At 34.4% G+C, this 26,637-nt stretch overlaps 1 protein-coding gene across 7 annotated transcripts in view; it reads left to right on the top strand.

Moving 5' to 3' along the window:
* SGCE (sarcoglycan, epsilon) overlaps window positions 1-26,637 on the top strand; it is a 72,891-nt gene that overhangs the window by 22,519 nt on the left and 23,735 nt on the right. For 6 of the 7 annotated variants that reach the window (XM_008571713.1, XM_008571706.1, XM_008571691.1 and 3 more), the window contains 4 exons: window positions 4,475-4,597; window positions 6,220-6,377; window positions 11,917-11,989; window positions 16,260-16,458. In XM_008571713.1, coding sequence (XP_008569935.1) covers window positions 4,475-4,597; window positions 6,220-6,377; window positions 11,917-11,989; window positions 16,260-16,458 — 553 coding nt within the window. The remainder of the gene's footprint in view (window positions 1-4,474; window positions 4,598-6,219; window positions 6,378-11,916; window positions 11,990-16,259; window positions 16,459-26,637) is intronic. The other variant, XM_008571677.1, reaches the window with a different exon arrangement.

Raw genomic sequence — 26,637 nt, 5'->3', positions numbered from 1 at the left:
CAGCCTTTAAAAAGCATTAGCAGATTGAGAACCGCTACTATGATCGGTAAACAACAAGGCAACCAAACAGTCCATAAGGGCATCACTGTATAATAGAGCAGAGTGTAATAATTGATGTGTAAAATGATGATCTTATACCACTATGAAAAAGGATTGACCGCCGAGGACTTGAGAAAAATCAGCTCTCTGGAATGATTTGTTCCATGGGGTTCCTGGTAAACTGTAATTTTACTATATCCTTGTAAACCTTAAAAATTAGAAAATGATGATATAAACAGACATTTTAAAGTCATTAATCTGTTGATAAGGCATCCATATACATAATTGACTACTAATAAAGGTCACCTGGTCATGAACATTGACAGTACTTTATGACTTCTCAATGATTTCAGAAGAGAGACGGCTTTAAGGTTTAAATCTAGCTGGAACTTTCAGGGTCTCACAATCAGCAGCTATTTTATCTTTATAGCCAGGTATTTTTGTTTGTCTTGGTGATGCAGAAAAAGGGCCGGTAAGTGTTCTCTGGACTTTTTTGCAGAGGTGGGACTGAAGGCATGCCCATGTATATGCATATGCCATTAAAAATAATCATGGTAATAATTGTGGCATTACATGCCACAGAGTCATTAGCAGTGTACCACCATAATACCTTCAAAATTTAAGGTTTACTAATAAATACATCCAAACTTTTTCTTTTTTTTAAGGTAATTGTGAGTAAGCACACCAATGCACACCCTTATATTTTCATAACAGAGAGAAAATTCCCAACGGGCTATTAGTAAAGAAAGAAAGACAGGGCACCATTTAGCTAGCATGTGGTCCTACTTTATTGCTACTGCTATCACAGTCTGTTATTAGATTCTCGGCTCTGTGCTGTCACATAATAAACAGTGGTTGAAGGGGTCTGTAGGTTCTATACCCTATGACTAAAACGTAAAGGGAACAGTTTTGTGAACAAGATTTTGGTAGCATGGTGATGAGAGACATTGGAGCTACATTTAATGAGGGTGAAATGAAAATCCCTGCTCCTTGCCCACATACCCTTTAGACTCTGTCTACTCAGATATATAATTTTTCCTTAAAAAATTCTATTATGACTGTCTTTAGAAGTTTTTAATCTTTGCAAATCTAACTATCCTTACTATTTAAAAATGATGTTTTTGACCTCCTGTGGGTTGAACTTTTGGTTTAATTGTTTTTCCTCTAATGGTGATAGATTTGCTCCGATTTAGCCACACACTGGTTTCTAGTTTCATTTGTATCTAGTAGCATGTGTTTGCAGAGGTAATGGATTTGCAGCCATAGAAGATTGCAAAACCATGTGATACACAGAGAGGCCAGACCCTGTGACCTCAGCTTGATTAGCATGGCACCTGTACACATGTATATTTCAGAGATTATCAGATCTTAGTGTTGTGGTTTCTTAGAGTGTTTAAATTTGATTTTCAAGACTTGCTGTTAAGGAAAACAATATGTTTCGAGCTTACAGTTTGTAATACTTAGGTATATGTGAGTGCAACATGTGTTAACTGTGAGTAGCAGCCTCTGTGGGTGTTCGTGCAGACCTTATCAGTATTATTTATATAGCTCGTGTTTAGAACAAGAGCATATCCTTTCGAGTTCTCTGTGTCATTTGTTGTTTTTGAAAGGAAGCACAGGTGTAAACACTGCCCAAATAGCCTCTTTTGAAGAGCTATTTGTTTTGCAAGTAACAAATGGTAAAGGGAAAGGGAAGGAGCACTTCTCTAACGCGTTGTATGGGTGCCCATAATTTAAACTGATGCTATAGAAAGGAAGTATTATTTTCACAAACAAAACATAGAGGCTTAGTCATTTTCATTTCTAGGTGATGAATGTGTCATATATCTGTATTATGTTTTTCTCAAAGTGAATGGTATGCTATACTTAAAGTGAAGCAGGCTTTACTGTGGAGTTGCCAAGGTAACTGTCCAGCAAGTATGTAGTTCAGCAGATTGCAGAAAGGCAATTGAGTACACATGAATAAAGAAATACGCATGTCATCTTAAAACCCAGAAGGGCTATGGTAGATGTGACTTGGTTCTATAGTTTGCAGAAATGTTTTTTATGAAAGCAGAAACTGATATATATATGTTCTACACTAGTTTTTGAAGAGAGATGATGTGGAGTGGCAGGTATCCTTTAATAGTTCCACGCCAGGCCCTGTGGAGGCTATAAAGAAAATATAATCATTTCAATATTTTTTAATACGAATAATCTTTTTGCTATATAAGCTAGCTTTTGCCACATTATAGGAGCAAAAACTGAGGGAGACTATTAGTAGTGTATAGTGTAAATGGAGGATGGTAATCTATGAAGTGCTACACTTAAATATTCTATATATATGTAGTCCTGTGTTTACCTCTGCAGTGTTTTGTATTACAATGTATTCATCTGTTCCATTGGCATTGATACAATTACTCAAATATGCCAGACATTCTTCTAGGTGCTGAGAAAAGAACAAGGTAAATAAAACTCAGTGCTGGACTTCAGGGTGTTTTTAATTTCTAGAAAGAATAAGTTAGATAAGCTCTGAAGAAATAACTTCTCAACAGATGTTCAAAACTGTCTATAATTTGACTCTTCATTCCTTCCCAGTTTTACCTTCCCCTACCTTACGTATATCACAGAATCTAGCATCACTGGCTTAATTTCCTTCCTTGAAAGGGCCCCACAGTATACCACTATTGTATCTTGCACGTGTGTTTACTGCTCAATTCCCCGTCTCTGAGTTTTAGAATCCTACTAGTACTTTAAAAGGTATATCAAATTCTCGTTCTTCCATAAATCTTTTCCAGATCTTTCCAACCTCGATTGCTCCTCCCATCCTCTTAAGCACTGCCAGAGCAGTTTATACTTCTGGGATAATACCTAGTTAGGTGGATGTTGGTCTGTCAAACCAGATGGTGAACTCATGGACAACAAGGACTGGGTTTTTTAATCTTCATATTCCTTAAAACACTTAGCATTTAGGGCATAGTGTGGGGTAGAACTGATTAAAAAAAAAAAAAGCCAAATTCCCATTCTTACTATTTTTGTATTATTTGTTCATTCTTGTTTTTTGGAATAGGATCATTTCCACAGTTGAGTAAATCGTTCTTGGGTAGCAGTTGGGTACTTTGTATGCCATGGGAGAACCGCTTATGTGTACTAGGACCAAACAAGTCAGGAAAGAATGAACCTCCCTACATACCTAGTTTAAACCTGACTTGCAGCTTCCTTCCCTCTGTTACATAGCCTTTGAAGTTGTGTTTTTAGTAATAAAGCTATGTATACATGAATCTACAAGCCAAATATTTTAGTTCAGTTCTCCTTTTTTGGCAGCCGTCCACAGAACTGCAGGGACAAGTTTTCACAGATAAAGAAACATTTTGTGGGAGTTCCTATTTTTATGCTGAAACATTTACTGTCACTGATCTTGCTCTCCAGGGCTTTTAGTCAGTTGTGAGCTTGGCAAGAGCTGCCTTGGGGTTCCTAAGGTTAATTACCCCATTTACAAATCCATCAGTGACTAAGAGAAAGAACTGGCCTGATAGGGTTTATTTGTCTAAAAATTGCAGCCACTCGCCAATCGGACGACAGAAACCCCAAAAAGATTGTAGAGGTGACAAGGGGAATGGCAGTAATGTGTTGGTGGAGATAATGAAGTCAGAATAGAAACAATAGGTGGGAACTAATCAAACCAATCTGGCCGTTTTAATGTACTCACACCATATGTCTTGTTATCAATAAATCACATAATCTGACCCATTTCATTTAAAGAAATTATTTCCACTGAATTTTATTATATAATTGTTATTGCTTATTCAGGTTGTAGCGTAATACAATAGATTATGTTGTTCAAATTATTAACTGTCAAAATCAGGGAAAATGGAATAAATTATTTCTAGGAGAGATGAGGAATGAATACTCAGAAAAAGTATTCGAAGCATTTTTATAAGTATATAAAAGCTTACCTTACATATATTGATGGTGTTACATATCTTGACTTGCTTTGTCTAGAAAACAATTGGTATGATGTAGATTCTTATCACTTGAAAATTATTTTATGTACTTCTCTTTAAAAAATGGAAAGAGAAAAAAAGCAAGCTGTAGCAATTATGTAGTTGATCAATTATCGTGATGTTTTTTGTTGATAATTTCAAGTAAAAATAAATTACCAGAAAGATATTATTGATGTCTTTGTTATTTAACAATTTAAAATATTAAATGTGTCCAATTTTGTTTACATAGTGTTTGAAAAGGCTCTAAACATAACTCGAAAGAGTTTTTCCATGTTTTGTTCTAAAATCACTTCCCTTTAAAACAAACTTTTATTAACCGTTCTTTTGCACGTTGCTTTAGTTTTCCCAGAAATTTCTGCATAGTGAAACCCTTATTTACAGTATAAGCTGAATTATCAAGGGCCTCTCTCATTATTTTTGTTTCTCTCTCTAATTTTTCCTCCTGTTTTCAGTGTATACTATTTTCTCGAAGGTGCACTCTGATCGGAATGTATACCCATCTGCAGGTGTTCTCTTTGTTCATGTTTTGGAAAGAGAGTATTTCAAGGGGGAATTTCCACCTTACCCAAAACCTGGTACGTTCTTTTGTGGGGGGAAAAAGTGGTTAATATACTTAATTTTTCTTTTTGCTCATTTTATCTAATCTAGATGGTATGTGATCAAATATCATTAATATTATTTGAAATGGTCAATATACCTGATAAATTGGTCATTGTAGAATGTTTCTCATTTCAAGATTAGAAATTTAATTACAAAAGGAAATAATTCATTTTTTAATTTTAGAGAAAGCATATTTCTGGATTCCTAGTCTTGAGTTAATCCTCTGACAAATGATCTACCTGTATTCACATAGAAAGAATTATAGCTATAAAATTATGATTTTCTGTATTAAGACTTGCATTCTTACATAATACATTGCTTTTTTGGAAAACTATACAGTGTTGTAGAAGAGAATGAAATATGATACTAAGAATTCCTAAAAAAACATTTTTACAATGTGAGATAATTTTATATAACTTCATAGTAATATGATGGAGATTAATTTTTTCTTCAAAGTAACACCAATTATGAAGTCTTATTTAATTCATTGGTTTAAATATGTTATTTTGAATGATCACAAATGCCATCAAATTAATGAAGATGTAGAAAGAATAGCAAGATAAAACATACTAAGTTGCAACTCTTACCTATGTAACAAGTAAATATGATTTTTTGAAAATTATATTTTGTAAGAGCACATTTTAGCATTAAAATTAATATAAATATTCTTTTTATGGATTATATGATGAATAGCATACCTGAGAACATTCATAAAATATAGTAAACCATGTTCTTAATAGCATTCAAGAAAAAAGGCAGTCTTTTTATCAATTATTTTAAAATAATTTCATGTTTGCCAAACAATATAGCTAAACCTTTTGAACAGCAGCTCTTACATTTGAGAAGAGAACATGTAGTTGAGCATAGTTTCTGGAGTCAGCCAGGATTAAATGCTAGTTTCATCATTTAATATAACCATAGAGAAGTTATTTAATATAAAAAAATATATTCAATCAATAAAATTAGGGCTAAATGAAAATACTGCTTTCATAGGTTTGTTTGAAAATAGTATGAAATAGTGCTTATAGAGCATTTAACACAGGGCCAGGAAAGTGCTAATAAATGATTCTGTTATTGTTTATTATTAATAAATGTTATCATTATTACAATTGTTTTGAATTTGTAACATCTCTCATCCTGTTCTTGAATGTTTTAAAATTATATTTGTTTTGATGATATTTTTATAATGTTGGGATATCAGTTAATATGAGTTTGATAGTATCCAGAGTTTCATGAAAAGAATGCTTCTCAAAAGAATGAATACATGACAATGATAAGGGAATTTTTCTGAGAGAGAGTTCTTTCACTGGTGGAACTGTCCCACTCTTAAGTGACCAAAAAATTTTTTTTCCAAGAAAATCTTATGAATCTGCTTTCTTTGTTGCATCTGATTTCTACACAAATTAACACCCAAAGGATTTTTTTTTCTTTACATGGGTCCCTAATCTAAATTCCCAGATGGAATTTGTGTGTGTGTGTGTGTGTGTGTGTGTGCATTTAGTTTGCTACATATGTAAGAAAAAAATTTTTAAACAGAATGTTTTGATTGAAACTACCAATAACTATTTAATGCTTTAATTCTGTGTTTCTTATTTAGGCGAGATTAGTAATGATCCCATAATATTTAACACAAATTTAATGGGTTACCCAGACAGACCTGGATGGCTTCGATATATCCAAAGAACACCATATAGTGATGGAGTCCTATATGGGTCTCCAACAGCTGAAAATGTGGGGAAACCAACTATCATTGAGGTAATTTATTTAGAAAGAGCCAAATTTTGTAATTTGCCTTTTAAGCATTGAAATTAAAGTTACACAGCAGTGGTTTTTAATATTTTGTGCATGGAAACACACTAGATAACATTTGGAAATGTGCCATTCCTTTCTGTTTATAAAGTTTTTCATTTCAGCTTTTATATAAGAAATGACAGTCTAAATTAGTGAAAAAAAATTAAAAGACATTTAAAAGAAATAGAGTACTATAATATGTATTCTATGTAAGAAAATAAATGCTAACTTAAAACACTTATTTGCTCTGTATTTTGAAATCAAATTTTATGTCCCTGAAATATAGTCATTCAGCAGACTTTCTGTGTGCCAAGCATTATGATAGGTGCTTAGAAATAGAGAGATGAGTGACAGGTGAGTTTTGCCATGTCTTACAGCCCCAGGGGGTTGGAGCACTGAGATGGAAACACGTACTTGGCCAACACTGTAATAAATGCCATAATAAGCGGGTGCTATTTGATGCAGAGTTGTAAGAGGGTAAATAAGAACTTACATCACGAAGTAGAAAGAAGGCTATCTTAGACAGAGGAAACAGCACATCAAAATCTTGGAGGTATAAAAAAGTCACTTGGTCTCAGAGAACTACAGTATGGCTAGAGGGTAGGATGTACCCAGAGGGCAAATGAAAGGAACAGGAGGTGTTGGTATTGGTAGGGGCAGATCTTTGAGGGCACTGTAAGCCATGCTGATGTGTTTAGCTTTCCTTCTAGGATGGATGGTGGTGTTATAATTTATCAGGTTTTCAAGTACCTAACATCATACCTGGAAAATATTAGAAATTAAAAGAACAACAAAAGCAATGGTCACATTGAACCTTTAACGGGAATTAATACTTTTTTTTTTTTTCCTTTTTGTCTTTTTTCGTGACCGGCAACGGATCGCAACCCTCAGTGTCGCGCCCATACTGGACCTGGACCGGGACCGGCAATGGGATCGCAACCCTCGGTGTTGCGTCCGCACCTCGCTCAGCCAGTGAGCGGCTGGTCTGTATGTGGGATCCGAACCCTCGGTGGGAGCGCCGCGGCGCACTGTAGCAGTGCGCCACCGGGCCGGCCCGGGAATTAATACTTTTAAAAAATGAATGATATAAAAGCTAAAAGTGTTACACTAATTACTGTATCCACCAAAATCAGAATTGTAATGACCATTAATGCCAGGAGAGTCCTACCATAATTTTAGGTCTTGACTCCTCCAGGATCTTAGATTTTATTTTAACATAAATTCTATAAGAATTGACTTGTAGTGAACAGGGCAGCAGCCTAGGAACTGCCAGGGGAATTGCCAGGAGCGTATACAGGTTGCAGGTGGCATGTTTTCTACCATGTACAAACTTTGAAGGGACAATATCCTTTGAGTTTTTCTCCAAAGTTTTTATCAGTCCTGGACTGTGGATATGAGCTTCCATGTTGGCCAAGAGAAGAGGGCTTTACTTCATTTAGAATTGAAAGTTTGTATTAACTTACTTTTCAGTGATTTCTATCTATAAATCTTCTTCCTTAAGGCAATACAGATATAAGATGGAAAATACAGGTAGATATAAGAAAGGAATTTTGAGTTATTGTTAAATTAATTTTTAAAAATATTAGTAAAAGTTGTAAGAGAAATATTTAAACATAATTCACTACATTACCAGATATGAAATATACAAATAGAAATATATGTAGATATAAGAAAGTTATTTTGAGTTATCGTCAAATTAACTTTTAAATATATTAGTAAAAGTTAAAAAGAAATATGTAGATGTAATTCATTGCATTCTCATTCTCTTCAAAGGAGAAAAGTAGCATAATTGTCTTGATAGTTGCAGAGAAAGCGTTTAATAAAATTCACTACCTATTCTTAATAAGAAAAAAATAACTGTCAGCAAACTAGAATAGAAGTGAACTTCCTTAACCTGATAGGTTTTACCAAAAATAATAGCAAACATCATCCTTAATGGGAAAACAGAAATTCAATTTAAATTCGGAAACAAGACAAGAATGACCATCTTATTACATCTATTACAGAATATATTGGAAGTCCTAGCCAGTACAGTAAAGAAAGGAAAATAAATTAAATCTATGAAAATTTGAAAAGAAGAATTGAACAGTTAATGATGTAAATAGTCTACACAATTAAAGATCCTAAGACAGACCAGCAGTGAGCTATAGGATCAATATAAAAAATTGCTACTTTCTATATATGAATAACAAGTATTGAAAGTACATGTTTAAAAAAAATATACCATTTTTAATAGCAACAAAAATTATAAGACACTAGGAATAACTATAACAAGGTATGCAAAGTCTGTATGGGGAAAATTATAAAACTTTATTGATATTAAAGAATACCTACTTAAATGAAAAAATATTTCTTTCAGGAATAAGAAGACTCAATATCATGAAGGCATCCCTTTCCCCCCAATTGATCTATAGATTCAATGCAATTACAATAAAAATTGCAGTAGATATATTTTTTTAATGGAACTTGGCAAGCTGATTTTAAAATATGTAGGAAAAATAATAGGCTGGGAATAACCAAGACAATCCTAAAGCAGAAAAAAAGGAGGAAGGGTTTCTTTCCCTTCTGGATATCAAGATTTATTATAAATCTATAGTAATTATCATAAGGTTACATTGATACAGAGATAGACAAATTAACTAACAGAGAGCCTAGAAACAGTTACCTCTACATAAGGAACAATGATATATGTCTGAAGAGATGGTGCTGCAGATAAGTGGAGAAAACAATATCTATTTATTAAATGGTGCTTGGGCAATTGGCTAGCCATATGGCAAAACATAAAATTAGATTCTTACTCAAAAGAAACACTTGCAAATGCCCACCTGGAGGCATGTACAATCATGCTCATTAAGCAATGTCTATATAGCAAAACACTGGAAAACCACAGAACAGGGAGACCCAAAAGTCTATGAGCAAAAGAACAGATTAATAAATAGTGGTATATTCACAGTGAATGTTAAGAGCAACATTGAACTTAAGCTTGCCCAGCAACATAGTAAGTGTTTTAAACACAATGTTGAATGCAAAACATGTACCAAAAGACTACATGTAGTTTACCATTTTGGTAGAGCTCAAAAACAAGCAAACTAAGCAATATATTTTAAGTATACATGCATTTATAATAAAACTGTATTTAAAATGAATGGGATGTTAAACACCAAATTTAAAATCACTTGTTGGGGAGAGGCAAGGGGCTAGGACAGGAGAGAAACAGTGTGTTGAGATGGATTCAGGAGAATTTGTTATGTTCTTTTACCTTACTACTAACATATACTGTCACAAATATGTATCAAATAATGTACTAAAAAGATAATGATGAAAACTTAGCATATCCTACATATAACACAAGTAGCGATTCATCTGTAAATAGCTTGTGTTTACATCCATATATAGTAATAGGTATAGTGTTTAAATATACCATTAATTTCATTATAATTAATCAATTATATTTCATTATAATATTAATTTAATCAAGAGTTTTGCACATCTTTAATATGTAGTCATATAAATCTATTAATTCAGTAGATATTTATCTGAAATATTTAAATTTTGAGACCTAAAATAGATCAGGCACTGTTTTAGAAATAGGGGATCAAAAATAAAGCATGCAGGGCCGACCCCGTGGCTAACTAGGGAGAGTGTGGTGCTGGTAGTGCCGAGGCCGCAGGTTCGGATCCTATATAGGAATGGCTGGTGTGCTCACTGGCTGAGCGTGGTGCAGACCACACCATGCCAAGGGTTGCGATCCCCTTACCGGTCAAAAATAAAAATAAAGCATGCGCATACATGTGCACTCACACACACAAATACACCTCTCTGCCTTGAAGGCTGTCACATCATTGTAATAAGTAAAATTTGATTGAGGATATTACAGTATTTAAATATCTCTTTGAAGTGACAGCTGTTAAAATTAAACATAAATATAAATATAAATTCAGATAATAAAATTCTTCCCCTGATGTGAAACATTCTTCACTCCCTTCAGTAGCCTGTGACTAAAAAAAAAAAAAACCCACTAGAATTTATGAAATTTACAATAATGAAATTTACGATAAATATAGGAAGACTAGCCATAAGAATATTGCTCTTAATTTGAAAATATCTGATTTTTTTCTATGTTGAAGCTTCAAGATATTATAACAAATAGTAGAGGACTGATACTCTGTTTCATTGAAAATATGATAATTTTTTTGCAGGGTAAATGTTTCAAATCATGACGATTCTCAAGTAAAACCTATTTTGCATTTTTTAAATTCACTTCATTTGAACAATAGCTTTTAGTTTATTTTATGGCTAGTCTTGATTTTAGTGTCCAGTGTGAGCCTAATTGATGATGTGTCCCAACAGATAGCAGCAAGGAAGTGATGAAATCCAAGAGAAATTTGACAAATTGTGGAGAGAGAAGTTCTTTTAACTTTGTGGAATAATATATCTCTCAGAATATATACTTTTAAAATATTGTTAAAAGTTTTGAATTATTTATTCTAAAATTCTGATTTTTACTGTTGCAACTCTCAATATTTCCAATGATTGCAGTTTATTTCTTTTGGAGCTCATATATGATGTATAAAAATCTTTGGTATTTATTTGATTTTAAATGCACATGATATTTCTTATTAGTTTGAGTTAGTTTTATCCTATTCCTTTATCTCAGAGTCAACTCCAGCTGCTACCATTGCCCAAAGGCTAGTGCTGGGATTCTAAGACTTTGACAAATTCATTGTTATTTTTTTGAGGTACTGCGGGCGTGCTTGAGTGATTTAAATCTGTTATAAAGTTAATTATTCATTGATTTTTGAAGCTGTATTCTGTGGTTGGCCCTTGCTTTGTTTGTTGTTTGCAGTGGCTGTTTCTGAGTTGACATTGATGTAAGTTCACTGGCTCTACAGATGTTTACTAATATTTGAGTCTATGAAGGGATTGATTCGTGTTTTTGAGCATGTGTTGTAGCTTTATAGACAATGATCCTTGTTGCTTTACTCCCAGCATAAATTAGATATGATTTCCAAAGGGTTATTTATGACATTTTTTAACTGATTGGTGTGCAGTTTAGTACTAAGTGCAAGCAGTTCAAAGACGTTTTTGTTTTAAAGTGTACTTTCCATTATAATCCTTAAACTCCATTTAAAAGTACAAAAATATGTTGTTTAGGTTTTTTTTGAAATCTTAGAACATCGCTGGTAAGTAATTCATAATGGTTAATCCATTTACTAATGATGCATCTGCATTGCTACCAGGACTTAATGGCCTTCTCTGAAAGGATCTTTCTGATTTTAACTTTTTGTTTTAGCATATTAAATAGACTTGACTAATTATTTATTTTCCTATAATATTGCTAAAAGCCCTGAGTTCTGATTGCCTAGATAAGGAATATTTTGTAAGTATATCAACAAATAATGAAAATGGAAAGAATGACAATTTGTTTTCATTTTTGTCCTTAATGAATTTCATTTTACAAATAACATTTCGTTTCTGTAATATGGTTTTCCTTTTATAATAGATAACTGCATACAATAGGCGCACCTTTGAGACAGCAAGGCATAATTTGATAATTAATATAATGTCAGCAGAAGGTAGGTATTGAAAAATATGTTGATCGTTGTTTCCTCATTTCCAAGAAGTATTTCATTATGTTTTATCACTATATAAAAACTGATGAAATGGTAAAATATAGAAAAGAATACTAAGCGATATCTCATTTGTTATGAAATATCATGGTATGTTATGGTGGTAAAGAACCCAGGATAGGGAGCTGAACATTTCTCTGAGCCTTGGTTTTATTATCCATAGAATGGGACTAAGTATAGCATTTCTCTCGTAAGTCTGGGGTAAGGTTCTATGAGTTAAGGCTTCAGATGTGCTTACTACAGAACTGATCACAGTGCACAATTGCAATTATTAGCTAGTTTTATTATTTTACTTTAAAATTTATCATAGGTAGTAGTTCAATTGTATGTGAATATATAGAGTTACAGAAATAAACCATAATTTGGAGCACAACTTCCTTTCTAAATAGCTGATCATGCTTCAGTAATTTCTAGGGTCCATCAGCAATACAGAGTTACATATGCTGAAATTATAAGTGATTTCCTAAGTATTTTGAAGGTTAGGGACAAAGGAAATATTTGGCAACTGGGAAAAATACCACTAAAAACATTTTATTTAAATTTATAAACCATAAGATTATCCTCTCCATACTAGATATCACTTATGAGAGTGACAGGAGAAGAATTGATATAGAATTTTATCCCTCTGGAAATAGAAAAACAATTGGGGAATTCTTGCTTCTATTTACTAGAATAATTAAAAACAAATGAACAAATACAAAATATTTTATCAGAACTCACTACTTTGCTATTCATGATAATTCATTCAAAGCTGGATTAAAAATTGCCTTTACACTATATGAAAGAAAGCAATTTCTGTAAAAGTGAAAATATGTACATGGAGAGATTTCTTGAAGCCTTGAACCCCCTTAAGTGAATTTTTTCCTAGGTATTTTAGCAATGACAATTGAAGACAACAAATGTGGGAGTTAAAAATTTTAAAAGACCTTCATATATGAAAAGCAAGTCCTAGAGCCAGGTCTCTTGGCCTGGACAGAGGACTTCCTGTCCTCTATCTCTCACTCCCCAAGAGCTCTTGCTAGCTATTCCTGTTTGGATGAGGGAGACTTTTGTTCTTGGCTACACTTGTGATTGGACGCTTGTCCCTGTAGAATTGGAATACCCTTACTGAGCAGAATAATTGAAAAGTTTCCTTCCTCCTTGGAAATTCGTCACTATAGTTATATAGTTACATTACAGTGGGCTTGGACCATTTTACCTCACCATTATGGTCTCAGAGGGACTCAAAGCTGTTAGTCAGGTATGGGTGACCCTACAGACTGATAGCCTGGTCTACAGTTTTAAGTTCTTCCTTCTCAAATATAGTCTTAGTGCTTTAGACACAAAGTACACAAGGCATCTTAGGAGGTGGTGGTGTTGATGCATGGGGACCTATAATCAAGCAGATACTAATGGAAGACTGCTAGACAACTATAGGATTGAAAGTTGGCTTTAGGGGCTATTTATCTAAATCAGTGGTTTTGAAGGTGTGCTTGTACAGGAGGAATGGATAGGTTTGGAAAGCCTTCCCTTTTAATTCAGGTAGAGCCATTCTAGTGACTTCTAAGAAGGGCTCAGTGGCCCCAAACTGTTTGAAAACCACTGAACTAAAGGTCATGCATTTGTCTTTGCTGGTCTAGACAGAATGTATATGTGCACTAGGATGTACATCTTTGAGGATGGCCCACACTTGTGTTATTTGTCCTAGATGAGGTTTACAACAAAAATAACAAAAGTTGTATATCAGGGTAATCATGCTCCATCCAAGTTCCTGCCCAGCTGTCTTCTGTTTGAGAGACCTAATGGGAAATTAGTCACGTAGACTCACACAGCACGGAGCTCAAGAAGAGTACATAAAATGATTCTCTAAATTGGGTTTAGCGCCTCAGAGGCCTGCCGCCAATCTGTTGGCCTACTGTTCTGTTGGCCTCTGTGATTTCCAAATATAGCAGGCATGGGATTTCCCCAGAGTTAGAAAGCTGCTGTGACTCATCTCTGGGAGGCCTGGCAGCAGCTCTTGGCTGGGTAGACAGCAGGCAGCTGTAGAGCCCAGAGCCACTGAGGGGCGGGGTAGCAGCCACAGGCTTCACAGCGGTCTTAGAAAGGTAGCAACAAAGTAGGGTCACATGGATCAAGAAACGCCAGATAGTTCTCCAAGAAGTAGGAAAGTAGGACTGATAATAAAAGTTTTGCATGCTTCCCTCCCCACCCCCAAAAAAGAAAAACTGGATGTAAAAACAGAGTGAAATGAATAGATTAGAAACTGGCATATTCAAGAACTATATTTAGTATTATTTATAAATATGATATTATTTGTTGCCAAGAATCTCTTCTTCATGACAAATTTCTGCCTTTTTCTAGGTATGGGGAACAATGTAGCATGATTAAGCTACTATTTATCTGTATAAGACAGGAAACATATCTGTATAAAACAGGAAAATTATCTGCATAAAAGAATAAATATTTTGTATTTTAGAGGATTTCAGATGGACTATATATTAAACAAATCTAACAAAATCATAAGCAGAAAAGATGACAGTGTAGGAGATAAGTAAAGAACTTTGTATGATTAGGGGCTTCAAGAACTAAATCTTAAGGAAGAAATGACTGTACTCTAGAAAACTTTGTTGAAAACTCTGATACTAGAGTTTCTTCTCTGACTTCATCTCTGGCATTAAACGTCCTTTAATATCAAAGTGACTTTATAAAAAATGAGGTCATCAAGATTTCAGGTACTTATTATGTAATTTTTTTGTTTATTAAATAAGAGTGGAATGCTTTACAGATACTTGGCTTTTATTGAAATGAATCAGAGGATATACATAATATAATTACAATTGAGGACTTTAAATCCGTGTGGAGTTCAGAAACATTTTCTTGTCCTTTTAAAGTAAGAATTCAGATAGCCAGCCTTTTCATATTGTTATAATGAGAGCTGAAGTTTAATATTTTATAAGTTTTTACTATACTCATATGTTGAGAACTCTGCTGAGCACTTTGTATACATAATCTCCTTTAGCTTAGATAACAATCATGTGAGGTGAGACTGGGGAGGGAAATGGTTGGCCAACGGGTACAAAGTTCATTTAGATAGGAGGAGTAAGTTCTGGTGTTCTACTGCATAGTTGGGTGACTATGGTTAACAGTTAAGTTTTATATGTTACATAATAGCTAGAGGAGAGGGTTTCGAATGTTTTTGTCACAAAGAAATGATAAAAGCATGAGGTGATTGATACATTAACTACCCTAGCTATACAACATATATATCATAACATCGGATTGTACCCCGTGAGTATGTACAATTACAGTGTGTCAATTAAAATTAAAAAGAAAAGGAAAAAACATTTTATGAGGTAAGTTTAAATTATGGTAAGTTTCTGGACCTCCCTAAAGATAAACTTCCCCATCTGAAAGTATAGAGAAAAATATAAGTACCTACTCATCTTTTTGTGAAAATTAAATGTTATAATTCACCTAAATTTCTTAGTTTGGCCTGCCTCATAGTAAATATTTTTTAAATTAACCTTTATTATTACAGAAATATTATTAAACAAAAGAAAGCTATTCTTTATCTTAATGGAACAATCAGACTATAGGAAACCAATGGTTCATAGTTCAGGAGTAACATTTGAGAAACTGAAATATTTTTATATTCATTTAGAGTTTCTTATATTGAGAGTCTGAGTTTGTCACTGGGTTAAAATATTAACTTAACAATTTTGAGAGGAAAATTTTGATGAGATGTTGGGGAGAAAAAAGCTAACTGAATCTGTAACAATGCGAAATGTACAATTGCATGCTAACTTTATAATTTTTCTAAAATATTTAATTATAGAGTGATCAAAATAGTGGAATTGCTCTGATTTTTATAATTCTTACTGGATATATCAATATTTATTTTAGGAAAATGTAATGTTTTAGCATTCTCCAAAAATATCAGTAATAATATAAATTTAAAATGGGATTTAGTTTTTCTCATTTTTTGGCCAAGTCTTATATGTAATTATAAATTGCCCTGTGGAAACTTGGATTTTATTCTATTGTAGATAAGGTGTGTAATGTATGTTATATTTTAGATACGTCATCTGTTATACAGAAAGCTTTTAAAGTCAGTATTAATATTGCTCCCTACTGCCAGGATTATGACAGACCTCAACAAATCTCAAATTATTCTTTCATTTCTCTTTGGGAGGACTAATTCATTAAAGATATGCATACACTTTTTCACCAAAATTAGACTTCCCATTGCCATATCAAGCAGAATTCTTCATTAAAAATATGAACGTAGAAGAAATGTTGGCCAGTGAAGTTCTTGGAGACTTTCTTGGGGCGGTGAAGAATGTGTGGCAGCCTGAGCGCCTGAACGCCATAAACATCACGTCGGCCCTAGACAGGGGTGGCAGAGTTCCGCTTCCCATTAATGACATGAAGGAGGGGTAAGCAGACCTTATCTCATTGCCTTAAAAATGGATTTTAAAATATGGTGATCATATCAAGCTTATCATATATGGAAGATGGCCTATTGCATTTTTCTTTTTAATAAGAAATAGATATTATAAAGATGTGAATGTACTAGCCATTTTCTGTATTAACAAAAAGGCTGTGTTAATCGTTCTTTATATCTCAAGTTCCAAGTCCTGTGAAATCTAATTGTAGATCAGGATCAGCATCATAAATTATGACACAAAGTCCTTTGTATCTTCCATAGAGAAGCTGATTATTTAAGGCCATGAATTTCAAAGGAAATTGATGCCCCAGTTATCAGCTACAGAAGGACATGCAGGCTGCTGTAACTTTATTCTAGGAAACTATTTCTTCTCTTTTAACATTCTTTCCACCATGTGTCGGTGACTGATGGCTAGGGTGGATTTGAGACTCATTCCTGTGACACGAGAGCCTAAAGCCTGGCCTTGTCACTCATAAGCTGGGTGACATAGGGCAAACACCAAACTCCACTGTGCCTCAACTTCCTCATCTGCTCTAATAGGGATTATACTCTCAGGGTTGTTATAATGATTAAATGAGGCAAAGCATTTGAAAGGGATTTGTCAATCTCAAGCCCTCCAAGTACAATGTATGACTTGTGTATTTGTAGAGGTAAATTGAAAGTGTCAATGCCAATATCAGGCCAAACCTTGACCTTTAATTTCTAATCTGTAGGTTGAGGCAGATTTGCTCCCCCCCCCCAATCCAATAAAATAATGTGTGTGGAATAAATCACCTTTGTGCAGCATATTCATCTCCTTTCCAGTTCCTCCTTTATTCATAATTCTGGTAAGACTTTTATACAGGTGGTATCTGGAATTAACTAGAATACCTGAGTTAGTGAAAATTAAATTTAAGGGCAGCTTTAAAGGAGAACTTAGTTGGAAATAAGGGAGAAGATCATAAGTACACATACATGAAGTCTGAAGGAGTAGGAAGAAGGGGGATGGGGAAAAGCAGTGAGTTGTAACGTCCAACTTAAAAATTTCAGGATGAAATTTTATGTTCTGGAATAGATTTGGAAGCAAGTTTAAGCATACATAGAAGTGCTTTGAGGAAAATAGCTGCTTTATCTCTTTCTGTGTGCTGGTTGGCTTTCTATAGAGAACCATAATTCTAGAGCTTAAATTTTCACTTCAGAGTCACAATATGGTTCTTTTTCCACTAGTAATTAAAGCAGAACCACGAAATGAGACAAACAGGGTTATCTGCCCTGAGAACATTCTCTAAATATGGAGGTTTTCTAACCATTTTCGTAAAGTAATGTGTTCCACAATGATTGTTAATGACCAATGGTGGAGGAAGCAGCATGAAAACCAGACATTGGTAGTTTTCCATAGTTGTACTTTCTTTTGGGCTAACCCTTCTCCAATCAGTAGTGTAAGCCTCACCTACAGAGGCACTTTTAGAATCTCAACTAAACTAGATTGAACTAAACAACTCTCTAAACTAAACTCTGACCTAAAGTAGTGCTTCCCAACTATGTCTAGTTGGAGAATTGCCAGTAAAGCATTACTAAAAATATAGATAGGTTCCTGGCCTCCGAGTCCCCCTAGAGATTCTGATTCTTTGAGCCTAGGGCTAGGTCTGAGCATGTGACTCTAAATTAAGAACAGAATTTTTGTCCTACAAGTACTAGTTAGAGAATTCAATCATTAGCTGACCGACCACCAACACCTGCTAGAGGGTGGCATATGCTGGCAGATATTTGAGAGAGTCAGTCCCGTGGCATTTATTTGGACTCTTGTCTCAGATCACTTCCCAACTTGAAATGCTTTCCATGAGTTTTAATTTAACGTTAAGCCTTAACCTTTACAAAGTATTCATATGAGAGGTCTTTTAAAATAGAATTTCTATAAATTGTACCCAACGCCAACTCTATTACTCCAGTGTCCCTATACAAGTACCAATGAAATAAGATCCTACTCTTGATTATAATTCCAGAAGAAAGGTCTGTTGCTGAGAATAATTTTGCATGTTTTCATTGGTTGTCATATAATGTCATGGTAACAAAAACAATTGTTTAGCCTCGTTGCTTTAAATTTAGAAATAAATCTAATGCTCAACTCATCTCTGGAGCCTTCTTCCTTTTTAATGGTGTATATTGTGGTTTTTAATTCACTTAATGCACTTTTTGTCTCTGTTTTTTCTTTCAAAAATATCATGGGCTGTAAGTCCTTTTTAAAAAAATGGAGTATTGAAAAGATCAAGAGGGAGGGTAAGAGGGAGCAAAGGAATTTTATCCCTTGCTTTTCTAAAATTGTATTTAAAAACATTTATATGCTTCGTAAGTATTAATTAAGCACCTAATAAATGTGTTCTGCTTAATACTTAGCATAAGTCTTGATCCTGGATTTTTTTTTTCCTTTTTGTCTTTTTTACTGACCGGTAACGGGATCGCAACCCTCAGTGTCGCGTCCGCACCAGGGACCGGCAACAGGATCGCAACCCTTGGTGTTGCGCCCGCACCGCGCTCAACCAGTGAGCGGGAACCGGTCTCCACATGGGATCCGAACCCTTGGCGGGAGCGAGCGCACTCTCCAGTGTGCCACCGGGCCGGCCCGATCCTGGATTTTTTTTAAAAAGATCTCTGTGAAATTATTCTCTGTTACTCATGGCAGCCACAATCTAAGTGCAAATTTTTCCATATTTGATATGTATAGTCAAATAAGCAGCAGATAACTAAGAGTGGCTCGCAGTAGGAGACCCTCCAAGTAAACCTACTACCCTTCTACAGCCTAAAGCGCCATTAGATGCTAATCATCAAGAGCCCATCTGCAGCATCCCAGCTCCTCATCTTTCTTGACAAGCATCTTTTCATCTCTACAGAACTCACTGACAGCTTTCAAACTTGTCCTAAATCAAACAGAAAACAATTACAAAGATTTACTTCAAAGTGAGTAAGCTTCTGCAAAGAAAGGCTGAGCCCTCTGAAAAGATTAATTTTCACTTGCCAGATCCATAACCCCAAGGCAACTGTGCTATCTCTGGGCAAGGTCTTGGTACTGCCTTTGCTTCTGACACTGAGCCAGAAGCTAAGGACTTGTGGATGTATTTAGCTTGGGATAAAGTTGGTGGAAAGAAGAGTAGGCTCATATTTCATTGTAGGCATGTCATAGCTGCCAACAATGGGTGAGTGATGTGGTGTAAATGGTGGCTATGAAGGGAATGATGGGGTGTGAGGATTAAAGAATATACTCACTTTTCAGAACAGATTGTCAAACCTACCACTATTTCCTCTGGTTACCTAAGCATGTACATCTAGCCTCAATCTGTAACAGAGAATCCTGGTTTATTCTACAGACATTTCACAAAGTACTCCCTCTAATTAGTTGTCTGATTTTTGCCCTCTATCAGAGGCCTCAGTGAGGAGTTATACTCAAGGAAGAGAATGTAAGTCAGTGGCTGCCAAATATTTGTCTCATGGAAAATCATGATCCTGAGCCAGTCCGTAGGGTTCTGAAATTGTCCTCATCTTTGGAGACATACAAGATTGACCTTTATTTTTAAATAATGTCCCTCCTATATTTTTGGTGTAAAAATCCTTTTTTTTTATGGAACGGTGGTGATATGAGGACTTTTTGAGAATTCCTTTAATAAAATAAAAAATTGGAAACCCATATCAATCCATTTTTATAACAAAAATAAATAAATGAAATCAATGCCACTGTTTGTTAATATCCTTCTAAGTTCTATCATTTTTTCTTTCATAGTTTAACATTTGTTAAGTATCTCTTATGGGAGAATATTGTATTCATCTCTGGGGCACAGTGATTTAAAAAGTAAAATTTATGTTCACAATCAAATAGAGACTAGGCCAGTAATCAGATAATTAAGATCAGTGTCGTGAGAACTACACCTGAGGTATTCACAGAGCGGGCTTCTCCCTCACTTCAGGTTCGTGCCTGGAAAGGGGTCACAGAGGTGAAGCCTGATCTGAGTTGAAAATATGAGTACAAATTAGGCTGCTGAGAAAATGAGACACGGGAACTTTAAGCAAAGGGAAGGGCTTGGGAAAAGCCCTTAGATAGGAGAGAGCATGGTGGATTTGGAAACCTACTTAGTGTGGAAATGGGGGAGAGGGATCCAGAAGTGACAGTTACCAAGGGGGCAAAGACCAGACCATGAAAGGCCTTGTGCACCAGGAAAAGTTGTTTGGATTTTATCCTGAAGCATTATAGACTTTTGCAGGAAATGGTTGATATTAAAGTTTTTGTTTAGAGAGATGACACTTGTAGAATAAGGAGAAGACTGAATGGAAGCAATGCTGCCTGGAGATAGGTCTTGGGAATTTAGGGGACATGGCACCCATGTTTCCTGCCAGAAGAACATGAACACATGAGAAAATTATTAGAATTTGGTGCCATTAAAACTTTTAGGTCTCTAAGTAGTAGTCGCACCACCCCTGTCTAATAATGAGAACTGTGACATTCACTGTTTTCCCTATTAATTAATTGGGTACCTTCCACGCATTCAGTGCCAAACTCGCTGCTCTGGATTACAATGGTATTTTTATTAATCCTGTTATTTTTCAAATTTTTCCTAATTTTTGGTTACTTTTTCTTTTTTTTTTATGTGTTTTGTTGTAGCCCCATAAATCCTTTATTCTTTATTTATTTCATCCTATTTTTTGATTGATCGATTGCAGATCCAGGAAAAAGAAGTGGGTTGGGAGGAAGGCAGGAAGCATGGTGCTGCTGCTTCTGAGAGCTTGAGAGTTCCCAGGCAACATGTAACAGAGATGGTCACATTCTCCTCTAAACTGTCATTTATCACCTGTATACACAAAAGAAAGAACACAATATATTTATTATTTGGAAAATTAGGAAAAAAATGCAATAATTGGATCCATTTATTTGACTTGCTGAAAACAGCAGAATTTTGACCTAATTCTTTTTAACCAAGAACCTGTTACTTGGTTCTTCACAGTGTATGTTTAAAAAGGCCTCAATAAACGCATTTTACCTCAAAGAAAGGAAATTGAGTAGTTCAAATTGGAAGGAAAAAATTCCTCAAAAGGAACAGCTCTTCTTATGTACACCAATTCCCAACATTATGAAGCACCATGTTTTTTTTAACGTTCATTGAGAGGCTTGTCAGTGATAATATGGTCCCATCTCATCTGTTTACACATATTTGAAATTTTGAAAACATGAGCTAAGGTCATAAAGGTAAAGATCATCTTCATTTCACTTCATAAAAATTATAAATTTATGCATATCATAAAGCTAGCTAAAAGGAAAACATCATGAAAAACATCATTTTAGCATCTATAGTATAGTTATTATTATCACAATGGTTTCATGCAAAATTATATATTAAAAAAACCCAACATGTTCAAACCTACTGATTCTACAAAAAAATAAAAATAAAAATAAAACACACTTTTTTTTTAACCTACAAGGCAAATCCAATGTCTACTACTCTTGAGCGTGACAATTGAGCTCTGTGTTTTTAAACTTAAATAATGCGTTTCACTTATTCGTTCATTCAGCGAACAGGTTTCCTGAGGACAATGGCAAAGGCTGGGTTCAAGGAGAATCGTTAAGGGCCTGTTGCTTCACTCCTTGTGGAAGGTGATGGTGACTAGAATTAGAGTTGTAGCAGTGGGATGGAACAAAGTGGACGGGTGTGGATGAGAGTCATTTCAGGGCACATGTCAGAAACTGATGATAGATTGAATATGTGGAGAGAAGGAGAGGAGTCAAAGATGATGCTTGAGTTCATGACTTGAGCATCTGGGGATGCCAATCACGGAGAGAAGATCGAAGGAGGAACAGGTGGAGGTGGGGTGGGGTGTTGATGAGCTCAGTTCGGAACATATTAAGTTTGAGAAGCTTGTGGATCATCCAAGTAGAGATGAAAGTAAGTTGGCAGTATGTGTCAACTGTCAGAAAACTGTTTCCACTTCTAGGCATCTCTTTTAAGATAGTGGCATTAAAAAACATGCACAGAGATAGTCTTTGCAATATTATTCATACCATCCAAAAACTGGAACAACTTAAATGTCCAACTCTGAAATAATTACTAAATAAATCGTGTACACTTAAAAATTTATATTGCCATAAAACTATAATTATAAAAACTACAACATGGAAAATGCCTGTGACACGGTAAGTGAAAAAGCAGGATACAAAATTATATTTCAGAGATGATTACAATTAGGTTAAAATATATGCATTTGAACAATATTCTGCAGGGTATATTGGAAAATGAAAATAGTCATCTTGGTAATATAAATGAGTTCTGTTTTTATATCCCAAGTTTTCTTTAATGTTTTTATGTTGCTTTTATAATTAAAGAAAAAAAATTTTCGGAGCTCTGAAAGCTCTCATGCCTATTTGTTATACTGAAATGAATTTAAAATCTTACTAATTATAAATGCAAATCAGTGTCATGTTTAAGCAAGAGGGCTGTTAACAGTTGTAAGAAATATTCATTTTGTCTCTATACTTACAAGTATATTTCATAATTATCAAGGAAAAATGTGGTGTTGGCTAGGCAGTTAATAAAGTGATAAGAACTAGCCTGTAGGAGGCTTAAAAGTAAGAACTTATTTTAAATGGAATACGTTTATATTTACTGATCACCTAAATACTTTACCAATGGGTTTCTCATATCTACTTTTGTTGTGAATCTTCAATTTCAGTCCATTATTTACTATTTGTTTCCCAAAGTTACTATAATTTTTAAAAAATTTTCTTTCAAATGAATCTTAAGTCCTAATACAAATTTGACATAAAGAACAAATGAATTTATGTAATTGTCCTCTGCAACACATTGTCATCTCAGGTTTAACTTCATACTTACATTGATAGAGCTGCGAATTTTTGTGCTGCACTTCTATTTCATTTCCTTTTTTTAAATAACAAGGAAATAATTTCCTTTTTAAAATATTGAGACATAATTCAAGTATCATACAATTCATGTATTTAAAATGTACAATTTCATGATTTTTTGTAAATTCACATAGTTGTGCAACCATTCCATAATCAATTTAGAACATTTTTGTCATCCCAACACCCCCACCCACCTCTATACCTATTAGCAGTCACTTACGACTGCCACCAGCCCTAAGTACCCACTAGTTTGCTTGCTGTCTCTAAAATTTGCCTCTTCTGGACATTTCATATAAATGGAATCATGAAGAGTGGTCTTTTGTGACTGGCTTCTTTCACGTAGTATAATACTTTCAAATTTCATCCATGTTATAGAATAAATCAGAATTTCATTCCTTCTTATTGCTGAGTAATGTTCTGTTGTATGGATATACCACCTTTTGTTTATCCACTCATAAGTTGAGCATTCAGGTTGTTTCTACTTTATGAATATTATGAATACTGTTGCTATGACTATTTGCGTACAAGTTTTTGTGTAGACATATGAGGGTACGTCAAAGCATTCATGGAAAAATAGAATTAAAAGATAATATGAATCTTTCCCTCATATTTTCATTTCTCTTAGGTATATCCCTAGGAATGGAATTGCTGGGTCATATGGTAACTCTGTATTTAACCTTCTGAGGAACTGTCCGACTGTTTCCAAAGCAATTACACCATTTTATATTCCCAAGGCAGAGTAGGATGGTTTCAATTTCTCTGTATTCTCACCAGCACTGACTATTACCTGTCTTTTTGATTATAGCCATCCTAGTGGGAGTGAAGTGGTATCCTATGGTGGATTTGATTTCTCTGTCACTAATGGCCAATGATGTTGAGCATCTTTTCATATACTTGTTTGTCATTTGTATATCATCTTGGGAGAAATGTCTATTGAGTACCTTTGCCATTTTTAAATTGGATTATTTATGTTTTCATTATTAAGTTGCAAGAGTTCTTTATGTATTCTTGATACAAGTCCCTAATTAGATATACGATTTGCAAGTCCCATTCTGTGGGTTGTCTTACCACTTTCTTGATGGTGTTCTTTGAAGAACAAAACTTTTAAATTTTGATAAAGTTCAACTTATGTAGTTTTTCTGTTATTGTTAGTGCTTTTGGTGTTTTATCTGAGAAACCGTTGTCTAATCCAAGGTCAGAAAGATTTATGACTGTTTTTTTCTGAGTTTCATATTTTTTTGTTTGTTTTTTTCTATTTTGTTAAATTTATTCTTTCTTAATTGACGAGACTTTAATAGTTTTAGCTCTTGCAGTAAAGTCTTTTATATACTTTTAAAAATAGACTATTTTTAAGAGAATTTTTAGGTTCATAGGAAAATTAAGTAGAAGGTACAGAGATTTCCACAGAGATTTCCCATATACCCACTGCCTCCACACACCCATAGCCTGCCTCATTATCAACATAGCCCACCAGACTGATATGTTTGTTACAGTTGATGAAACTACCTTGACACCCTTGACACCTCATTGTTACCCAAAATCCATAGTTTACATTTATTTTCACTCTTGGTGTCATATGTTCTACAGGCTTGGACAACTGTATAATTACATATATATCCACCATTATATAACATTATACAGAATTAGTTTCACTGCCCTAAAAATTGCCCGTGTTCCACTTATTCATCCCTCTTTCCCCCCAACCCCTGGCAACCATTAATATTTAGACTGTCTTCATAGTTTTCTTTTTCCAGTATGTCATATAGTTGAAATTTATATAGGCTTTTCAGATTGGCTTCTTTCATTTAGTAATATGTATTTAAGTTTTTTCCATGTCTTTTCATGGCTTGATAGCTTGTTCCTTTTTGGTGCTGAATAATATTTCATTTTCTGGATGTACCACAGTTTACTTGTCATTTACCTACTGAAGGACTGGTTGGTTGCCCTCAAGTTTTGGCAATTATGAATAAAGCTGCTAAAGACATCTGTGTGCAGGTTTTGGTGTGGACATAAGCCTCAGGTCCTTTGCGTAAATACTAAAGAAAGTGATACCGGAGTTATATGATAAGAGTATGTTTACTTTTATAAGAAACTGCCAAGCTGTCTTCTAAAGAGGCTGAAACATTTTGCATTCCCACCAGCAATGAATGAAAGTTTCTTTGCTCTGCATCCTTGTCAGCATTTGGTGTTTAAAATGTCCTGGATTTTGGCCATTCTAATAGGTGTGTAGTGGTCTTTCATTATTTTAACTTTCATTTCCCTGATGATATATGATGTAGAGCATCTTTTCATATGCTTATTTGCCACGCTTATGTCTTCTTTGGTGAGGTGTCTGTTAAAGTCTTTGGCCCATTTTTAAATTGGATTGTTTGTTTTCTTATGGTTGAATTTTAAGGGTTTTTTGTATATTTTGGATAACAGTTCTTTTTTATGGCTTACATATTTATTTAAGTGCTATAATTATTATTTTCATAAATACTAGCATTATACATTGTTATGTATAAACAGTGAACATAGGAATATGTACGATAGAACTTATGAATATACTTCTGAAAAGAGCTAGCCCAGTTAAGGTTCTTTTATTTCTCTTGTGTTGATGTTGATGCCATGAAGTTATAAGAAACATATGAAAGAAATTATACAAAAAATGTGAGAATTTTTTCTGCCTCACCATCACATATGTTGAGCTCCAGACACAATTTGAATAACAGTTCTTTATCAGATATGTATTTTGCATACATTTTCTCCCAATCTGTGTTTTGTCTTTCCATTCTCTTGACAGTGTCTTTTGTAGAGCAGAAATTTTTAATTTTAATGAAGTTCGTCCTGTCAATTCTTTCTTTCATGAATCATGCTTTTAGTGGTGTATCTAAAAAGTCATCACCAAACCCAAGGTCATCAAGAATTTCTCCTGTGTTATCTTCTAGGAATTTTGTAATTTTGCATTTAGATCTGTGATCCATTTTGAGTTAATTTTTCCAAAGGGTGTAGTTTGTGAATAGAATGATTTCTTTGCATGTATATGTCCAGTTGTTTCAGCACCATTTGTTGAAAAGACTGTCTTTTGTCCATTGTATTTCCTTTGGTCCTTTGTCAAAGATTAGTTGACTAGATTTATGTGGGTCTATTTCTGGGCTCTCAATTTTGCTCCATTGATCTATTTATCTGTACTTTCACCAATACCACACTGTCTTGATTACTGTAGCTGTACAGTAAATCTTGAGGTTGGCTAGTGTCAGTCCTCCAAGTTTGTTCTTCTTCAATATTGTGTTGGCTGTTCTAGGTCTTTTA

The sequence above is a fragment of the Galeopterus variegatus genome, unplaced genomic scaffold, assembly GCF_000696425.1.
Source record: "Galeopterus variegatus unplaced genomic scaffold, G_variegatus-3.0.2 Scaffold43, whole genome shotgun sequence".
NCBI classification, from domain to species: domain Eukaryota; kingdom Metazoa; phylum Chordata; class Mammalia; order Dermoptera; family Cynocephalidae; genus Galeopterus; species Galeopterus variegatus.
Note: the sequence above shows the minus strand (reverse complement) of the source record. Positions and strands in the feature narration are given on the sequence as shown.